The sequence below is a fragment of the Monopterus albus genome, unplaced genomic scaffold (genome assembly GCF_001952655.1).
Source record: "Monopterus albus unplaced genomic scaffold, M_albus_1.0 scaffold245.1, whole genome shotgun sequence".
In the NCBI taxonomy this organism is placed as follows: Eukaryota; Metazoa; Chordata; class Actinopteri; order Synbranchiformes; family Synbranchidae; genus Monopterus; species Monopterus albus.
The window spans coordinates 571,473-580,583 of record NW_018128125.1 but is presented as its reverse complement, the minus strand read 5'-3'; the positions used below and the strand labels follow the sequence as shown (position 1 = coordinate 580,583).

General features: G+C 40.1%; 1 protein-coding gene across 1 annotated transcript in view; it reads left to right on the top strand.

The window, feature by feature from the left end:
- Positions 1-9,111, top strand: part of LOC109972058 (aldehyde dehydrogenase 2 family member) — a 61,440-nt gene that overhangs the window by 22,972 nt on the left and 29,357 nt on the right. Inside the window, exons 5-7 of the mRNA XM_020620667.1 lie at positions 1,479-1,558; positions 2,076-2,187; positions 8,209-8,337. Coding sequence (XP_020476323.1) covers positions 1,479-1,558; positions 2,076-2,187; positions 8,209-8,337 — 321 coding nt within the window. The remainder of the gene's footprint in view (positions 1-1,478; positions 1,559-2,075; positions 2,188-8,208; positions 8,338-9,111) is intronic.

Sequence of the window (9,111 nt, the reverse complement as noted above, 5' to 3'; positions counted from 1 at the left end):
TGTAATCAGTCAGTCTGCCTATTTAGCGGGTGAAAAGTAGTCACTGTGCTGTTTGGTATCATGGTGTGTACCACACTGAACATGAACCACAGAAAGCTAAGGAGAGAGTTGTCTCAGGAGATTAGAAAGAACATTATAGACAAACATGTTAAAGGTAAAGGCTATAAGACCATCTCCAAGCAGCTCGATGTTCCTGTGACTACAGTGGCGCATATTATTCAGAAGTTTAACGTCCACGGGACTGTAGCCAACCTCCCTGGACGTGGCCGCAAGAGGAAAATTGATGACAAATTGAAGAGACGGATAATGCGAATGGTAACCAAAGAGCCCAGAACAACTTCCGAAGTGATTAGAGGTGAACTCCAAGGTCAAGGTACATCAGTGTCAGATCGCACTATCCGTCGCTCTCTGAGCCACAGTGGACTTCATGGAAGACGACCGAGGAGGACTCCACTGTTGAAAGCAACTCATAAAAAAGCGAGAATGGTATTTGCTAAAATACATATGGACCAGCCACAAGGCTTCTGGGAGAATGTCCTTTTGGACAGATGAGACAAAACTGGAACTGTTTGGCAAGTCACATCAGCTCTATGTTCACAGATGCACAAATGAAGCATACAAAGAAAAGACCACTGTACCTACTGTGAAACATGGAGGAGGCTCAGTTATGTTCTGGGGCTGCTTTGCTGTATCTGGCACAGGGTGTTTTGAATCTGTGCGGAGTACAATGAAATCTCAAGACTATCAAGGCATTCTGGAGCGCAATGTGCTGCCCAGTGTCAGAAAGCTTGGTCTCAGTTGCAGGTCATGGCTCCTCCAGCAGGATAATGACCCAAAACACACAGCTAAAAACACCCAAGAATGGCTAAGAAAACATTGGACTGTTCTGAAGTGGCCTTCTATGAGCCCTGATCTAAATCCTATTGAACATCTGTGGAAAGAGCTGAAACATGCAGTCTGGAGAAGGCATCCTTCAAACCTGAGACAGCTGGAGCAGTTTGCTCACGAGGAGTGGGCCAAAATACCTGTCGACAAGTGCAGAAGTCTCATTGGGAGTTACAGAAATCACTTGATTGCAGTGATTGCCTCAAAAGGTTGTGCAACAAAATATTAAGTTAAGAGTACCTTCATTTTTGGCCAGGCCAGTTTCATTAGTTTTTTTTTTTTTTTTTTTTTTTTTTTTCTCTGTTGAACCACAATTCAAAAGCAATGACTGATTGTCATTAGTTAATTTTCAGTAAATCTTTATTGTCAGTTTCATGTTATTTCAGTGACCATTGTGAGTTTCTCTTTGTTTAACAGAAGGGTACCACCTATTTTGTCCACGTCTGTGTATATATATACACATACACGACCCGCTCTACCTTCCGAGCCAGAGCCCACAGCCTTGCCAACCAGCTGGTGTACAACTTTAATTGCTTCAGTTTTGTGCATGGAAGTATGCAGGTCATTTAAAAATTATGTTGTCTTCACCATAGGAACTAGAGACCCTTGACAATGGGAAGCCATATACAATTTCTTATTCCGTGGATGTGCCTCATGTGGTGAAATGTCTCAGGTAACAAACACACAGCACAGGGTTTTATGGCATTTTTTAAAAAAACTTCCCTGTCTGTCTTTTTGGCCATAAGAAAGTTCAAAGTTTTTAAGACAAGTTCTAAAATGCAATCATGATATAACACAGCCTTGCTACTACTTATCATTGTCTTTGATATACTGATTGATCTAGCTCTTTAGTGTAATCTCAAGGATTAGACATACAGTCACGGCCAAAAATATTGGCACCCCCTGCATTTCTGCCACATAATTTACCAGTTCTCCCAGAAAAATGTTGCAATCACAGATTCTTTGATATTCTCAAGCTTATTTCTTTTGTTTTCATTGGAACAAAACAAAATCAGACAAAAAGCCAAATCTGATAAATTCCACACAACTCCAAAAATGGACTGGACAATGCAGGAGTGCTGGTATTGTTGAACATGACTCTTAGTAGCTCTGCTTTTAACTTTTGGGGGAAAAGCCTTTGTAAAACCAAGGTATTGTACTAACATGTTTAAACTAGTTGTTATGTTTAGGTACTATGCAGGCTGGGCTGACAAATGGGAGGGAAAGACCATCCCCATTGATGGAGATTATTTCTGCTACACCAGGCATGAACCCATCGGAGTTTGTGGACAGATCATACCGGTGAGGGAGGTTCTTTATCATTATTTTTTTCCTTCCATCCTTCCTTGCTGCTTTGTTACCTTTCTTTCAACTTTCCTTTCATTGCTACAGTATTTTCTTTTTTCCCTCCTTCCTTGTTTTTTCTTTCAACTTTTCTCTATTTTTCTGGGTTCTTTTGTAATTTTTTGTTTGTCTCCACTTTTGTATCTTTAATGCGTTACCATTTCAACACTCAGCAACTTCTTAGCAGTATATGAGCTGTCACGGCGTAATTTCTTCAGAAATGAGTTTTTTTTTTTTTATAGTGAATTAACAAATCAGAGATTTTAGTTTCTATTGCTTTTTGGAAAATGTCCTAACTTTTCTGGAAATAGGGTTTGTATAGCTCTACCAGGCTACTCATGTTTTTACTGTTATATAAACTTTATTCAATTTCTATTGAGATTGGATAAAATTGACTGTCAACAGTCAACTTTAGCGAACACACTCCAATCACTTAAAAGTTAGTGATCCCAGGTCAGAGGTATCAAATTTTAGCAAGCACTCATGTTGAACTATGCATTTGCATAGTGAGCTGTGGATTGGCTTTCAGATTTGTGCCATCATAAACTTGGATTGCCTGCAGACATTTGAAATCAGGATTTTTAGGAAGTGGACTGACCCTATCTGCTTCAGCAGAATAATGTGAAAACACCTAGTTAGTGCCAAACTGTGCACATACACCAGTTAGTACAGTAGATGTGACGTTTTAGGGCATATAAACATTTTAAAAAGTTTGTTTAGGTTTAAGCAGTCCTTAAGAACTACACAAAGGTTTTATATAGTTTTAATTTACATTTAATCAGATACACAGAGAGAGTAGCTTGAGACTAGACCGTGTGAGAGAGAGAATGTGTGAAGTCTGAATAAAAATAAAATGTTCTCCATTGGCAAAGTCACTTAAAGAGCCCATTGCACGGTGGCGCGGTAGTTAGTGCTGTTGCCTCACAGTGAGAAGTTTCCGGGTTTGAGCCCTGGCCGACCCGGGGCCTTTCTGTTGCATGGGTCTGTCCGCGTGCTCCGGCTTCCTCCCGCAGCATAGGTTGATTGGTGTCTCTAAATTGCCTGTAGGAGTGATTGTGTGGGTGTGGGTGTGAGTGGTTGTTTGTCTTTGTGTGATGGACTGGCAACCTGTCCAGGGTGCAGCCCGCAGCTGGCTGGGATTGGCTCCAGCCCCCCGTGACCCCGTTCGGGACTAAGCGGTTTAGAAAATGGATGGATGGATGCACTTTTCCTTGGTTTTTGACTTGCCTACAATGTTACAATGGTAATTTATCATCTTAAATGTGACCTCCAAAAAATGAGGTGTACGTATGTTCTACTACTTCTGTGCAGAAGCAACTCACAAACTCTAGCTCATGATAGTTTTTTTTTCCTGACAAAATAAAGTATTAAGTGACAGTTTAAGGATTTCCTTGAATGGTCATAATCTCCAGGCTGTTGTGCGTTCATGTGAACTTGCCTGATATCCATTGGTGCCCCCACCATTTTAACAAAATATTATATTGCCTTGTTTTTTATGTATGTTTTCAATGAAGCTTATTTAAAAAAAAAAAAAAAAAAAAAAAAATCAACAAAGTGCCATTGTAAAAGTGGAATTTTTCGACAGCATGATTTTGTGGATATATTTTCCCTCCTGCTGCATTGTAACCAGAGGATGTAGAGAAAAAGACAGGACCTGAAGTTACTGGATGTCTAGGAATGTTCATGTACAGGCACCCGCTGTTATACCTGAGTGGGTCTAACCTACAAGTAGTTGACCTGTGAATCCCCCATGGTGGTAAATGATCCGCTCATCAATGCTGGATTCCCCTGGAGCACAGTACCTGTTTGTTTTGACTGATTGAGGCCAGTATGTCTGCTGCATGTGATATGCTGCTGGGTAATGAGGGGATTAAGAAGCCATGATGTTATCGTCAGTGCTACTCTACCTGTTGAAATTAATTTCACTACTTTGGGACTGTGGTCGTGTGGGGGAAGACGCAGCAACCACTGATTTGACTTCCTGACCTTGGAGCTACAGAGCCTTGCGAAAGTATTCGGCCCCCTTGATCTTTGCGACCTTTTGCCACATTTCAGGCTTCAAACATAAAGATATAAAACTGTAATTTTTTGTGAAGAATCAACAAGTGGGACACAATCATGAAGTGGAACGAAATTTATTGGATATTTCAAACTTTTTTAACAAATAAAAAACTGAAAAATTGGGCGTGCAAAATTATTCAGCCCCTTTACTTTCAGTGCAGCAAACTCTCTCCAGAAGTTCAGTGAGGATCTCTGAATGATCCAATGTTGACCTAAATGACTAATGATGATAAATAGAATCCACCTGTGTGTAATCAAGTCTCCGTATAAATGCACCTGCACTGTGATAGTCTCAGAGGTCCGTTTAAAGCGCAGAGAGCATCATGAAGAACAAGGAACACACCAGGCAGGTCTGAGATACTGTTGTGGAGAAGTTTAAAGCTGGATTTGGATACAAAAAGATTTTCCAAGCTTTAAACATCCCAAGGAGCACTGTGCAAGTGATAATATTGAAATGGAAGGAGTATCAGACCACTGCAAATCTACCAAGACCTGGCCGTCCCTCTAAACTTTCAGCTCATACAAGGAGAAGACTGATCAGAGATGCAGCCAAGAGGCCCATGATCACTCTGGATGAACTGCAGAGATCTACAGCTGAGGTGGGAGACTCTGTCCATAGGACAACAGTCAGTCGTATACTGCACAAATCTGGCCTTTATGGAAGAGTGGCAAGAAGAAAGCCATTTCTTAAAGATATCCATAAAAAGTGTCGTTTAAAGTTTGCCACAAGCCACCTGGGAGACACACCAAACATGTGGAAGAAGGTGCTCTGGTCAGATGAAACCAAAATCGAACTTTTTGGCAACAATGCAAAACGTTATGTTTGGCGTAAAAGCAACACAGCTCATCACCCTGAACACACCATCCCCACTGTCAAACATGGTGGTGGCAGCATCATGGTTTGGGGCTGCTTTTCTTCAGCAGGGACAGGGAAGATGGTTCAAATTGATGGGAAGATGGATGGAGCCAAATACAGGACCATTCTGGAAGGAAACCTGATGGAGTCTGCAAAAGACCTGAGACTGGGACGGAGATTTGTCTTCCAACAAGACAATGATCCAAAACATAAAGCAAAATCTACAATGGAATGGTTCACAAATAAACATATCCAGGTGTTAGAATGGCCAAGTCAAAGTCCAGACCTGAATCCAATCGAGAATCTGTGGAAAGAACTGAAAACTGCTGTTCACAAATGCTCTCCATCCAACCTCACTGAGCTCGAGCTGTTTTGCAAGGAGGCATGGGCAAAAATTTCAGTCTCTCGATGTGCAAAACTGATAGAGACATACCCCAAGCGATTTACAGCTGTAATCGCAGCAAAAGGTGGCGCTACAACGTATTAACTTAAGGGGGTTGAATAATTTTGCACGCCCAATTTTTCAGTTTTTTATTTGTTAAAAAAGTTTGACATATCCAATAAATTTCGTTCCACTTCATGATTGTGTCCCACTTGTTGTTGATTCTTCGCAAAAAATTACAGTTTTATATCTTTATGTTTGAAGCCTGAAATGTGGCAAAAGGTCGCAAAGTTCAAGGGGGCCGAATACTTTCGCAAGGCACTGTACTTGAAAGGGAGTGATGTTTCCGTTGATGTAATGTTAGAGAGAATTGTTTTAAGGCTGGAGAAGTTACTATGTCTCCATTATGCCAGTTAAAATATGGGGTTTCTGAATTGCCCTCTTTTAGAGTGTTACAAATCTCTTTTCATTGGTACATATACTGTTTACCTATCTATGGAGGAGAAATTCAAATTAATTAATGGTGGTGTGCTGTCCACTTGTGACACAACATTGGCAACAGGAGTTGTGCGCGATCATGAACTATCCTCATTTTTAGGAAGAGGCTCTCTGGTTTTATCGTTCTGAAATAGACTATTTGGAGTTATGAGGGGTGCCAAGCTAATCTAGAGGTACCCAAGATTAAACATTAAATAGCTGGAAATGAGCAAAATGAGCATGCCATAGGCACTGTAATAGTGTCCTGCTCACTGCTTATATTCAAAGTCTTCAGGGTTCTCAAACTGAAATTGGTGAATGTTATAAACACTTGGGTATCTGACTAAAATGCAGATTGAAATTTTCACCTAATCTGACTGCTGTCACATTATTATCAGTGGTGTGGTGCTATTTGATGAAGTACCGGAACACACCTGTGATGCGTGCGCATGCATGTGTACGGCTAAGTTGTAGCTTGTTTTGAGGGCCATGTAAACACTTTTCTGGCTACGTGACAGCTCTAATTGCCCAGACGATAAAATGTTAGACTGACTTTATTTTCTGGTGTGGCAGAATGACAATGTGAATAAGGAGCCATTTGTCACAGGGTGAATGTTATAGCCATAACTAAGGTGTAATCTCCACGGCGGACAGGTTCCATCCAAAATATGAAAAATGGATTCTTGTTTCCCCCCCAGCATTTGTCGTGACCAGCTATCAAATGTCTCCTAAATCTATAAGAAAACAGATGCTCTCTGCTCCATTAAACCGATCCAATCTCTGATGAGTGAAAGACGTCAATATTGCACCCAATACCGAAATCTCTGCTCCACAGGCTCATCTCTACTAGGATGAGTTGTTAATTTGCCATGCACTATTTGGTGTAACTGCACCACTGCGTGGCACTTTAACAGGTTTGTTAAAAATTACATTGCTTAAAAAATCAGCATTTACATTGTACCTTTTTTGCTATGCACTTTTAGCATAGGCCTTGTTAGGCTAGGGCATTGTATTTGTATGCATGCCAGTCTTGCTTTTTCTGGTTCAAAGCCCAGCTATAGCTCCTTTTACATTTTCTCTTCAATTAAGTCTTTTCTTTTTCCAGCAAAATACAGCAAACAATTCATTTGGAAAGTGCCAGCTCCTGTTACTCCAATATTTTATTGCAGTTTTTATGTCAATGGAACTGTACTATATGTGTGTGTGTGTGTGTGTGTGTGTGTGTGTGTGTGTTGAGTGAGGTATGTCAGAACCTTTATTGGCCAGGTGTGTTGGACACATGAGGAATTTGACTCTGGTACAGTGGCTCTCAATGCGTATGTACATGTCCTTATGTAAGGCAGCAACGGGCAAGTAAACAGTCTGAAACAGACTGAGAACAGAAGTTAAGAAGTAATGTGCAATCAACCAAAGGAATGTGCCTTAGGAGTAAAAATAAAGTACTGTATACACATGTTTGTATTAGGGGTCATTAAAAGTTAATTACCATAAACTTTGATACAATTCAACAAAGCTAGATAAACTACTGATTAAACTATGTTTATTTGTGCCTTTGTGCAATGACTATATTCTTTATATTCTGAGCAGCAATTTATGGCCTTACACAGTAAAAATGAATTAGATAATCCTTTAAGATCCAAAGGGGAAATAGAAGATCAGAAATGGAAAAATATTTAAGAAAGAAAATAAATTTAGTTTATTATAAACGATAACCTTTTTTTTCCAGAGCTACATACCCTGAAGACAGTTTTCCATTTTTTAATGCAGAGTGAAATGAGTGCTAGTGCTTTTATTTACAGCTAAATCTGTTTTGAGGCAGCTGATTTTAAGAGTCAGAGGTTTTGCGAATGTAGTCTGAAAATTGGGTTTTGTGTTTACAGTTTTGCAAAATGGATGGAAAATTCAAGAAATGTTAGCAGTTGAGAAAAACTAAAGTGAATAACAAGTTAGAATAATATGCAACATCTCCATTTCCGAACAGAGTGCAGCAGTGTTTTTGTAGGCTGACTGAGCACATCTGCTCAGTCAGTGTTGAGCAGAGGTGAACTCTGACCTGTTAATCTGCTAGAGTATCTTGAGCTCACACTAAAACGGGAAATGCCATTCATCACATGGCCTGAACAGAAGTGAATGGGAAATGGAACAAATATTTGTAGAATGGCAGTATCTTTACTTCTGATCTTTTTCTCTTCTCTTTATGTAGTGGAACTTCCCTCTGTTGATGCAGGCCTGGAAACTTGGCCCTGCCCTTGCAACTGGTAACACAGTGGTGATGAAAGTTGCAGAACAGACACCGCTGACAGCACTTTATGTGGCTAACTTGATTAAAGAGGTAACCTTTTTTTTTTTTTTGTTAATTTACAATCTATTGCTTAATATAGCTTTACCTGAAACATACAGTGCCTTGCAAAAGTATTCATACCCCTTGAATTTTTCCACATTTTGTCACATTACAACCACAAAATTAAAAGTATTTTATTGGGATTTTATGTGATAGACCAACACAAAGTATTGCGTAATTGTGAAGTGGAAGGAAAATGATACGTGGTGTTCAAGATTTTTTACAAATAAAAATCTGAAAAGTGTGGTGTGCATATGTGTTCTGCCCCCTTGAGTCAATACTTTGTCGAAGCACCTTTCGCTGCAATTACATCTGTAAGTCTTTTGGGGTATGTCTCTACCAGCTTTGCACATCTAGAGACTGCAATTTTTGCCCATTCTTCTTTGCAATGTAGCTCCAGTTCAATTAGATTGGATGGAGAGTGTCTGTGAACAGCAATTTTCAAGTCTTGTCACAGATTTTCAATAGGATTTAGGTCTGGACTTTGACTAACACATGAATATGCTTTGATCTAAACCATTCCATTGTAGCTCTAGCTGTATGTTTAGGGTCGTTGTCCTGCTGGAAGGTGAACCTCCACCCCAGTCCCAAGTCTTTTGCAGCTTCTAACAGGTTTTCTTTCAGGATTGCCCTGTATTTAGCTCCATCCATCTTTCCATCAACTCTGACGACCTTCGAACGTTCAATTTTGGTCTCATCTGACCAGAGAACCTTCACATGTTTGCTGTGTCCCCTACATGGCTTGTGGCAAACTGCAAACAGAAT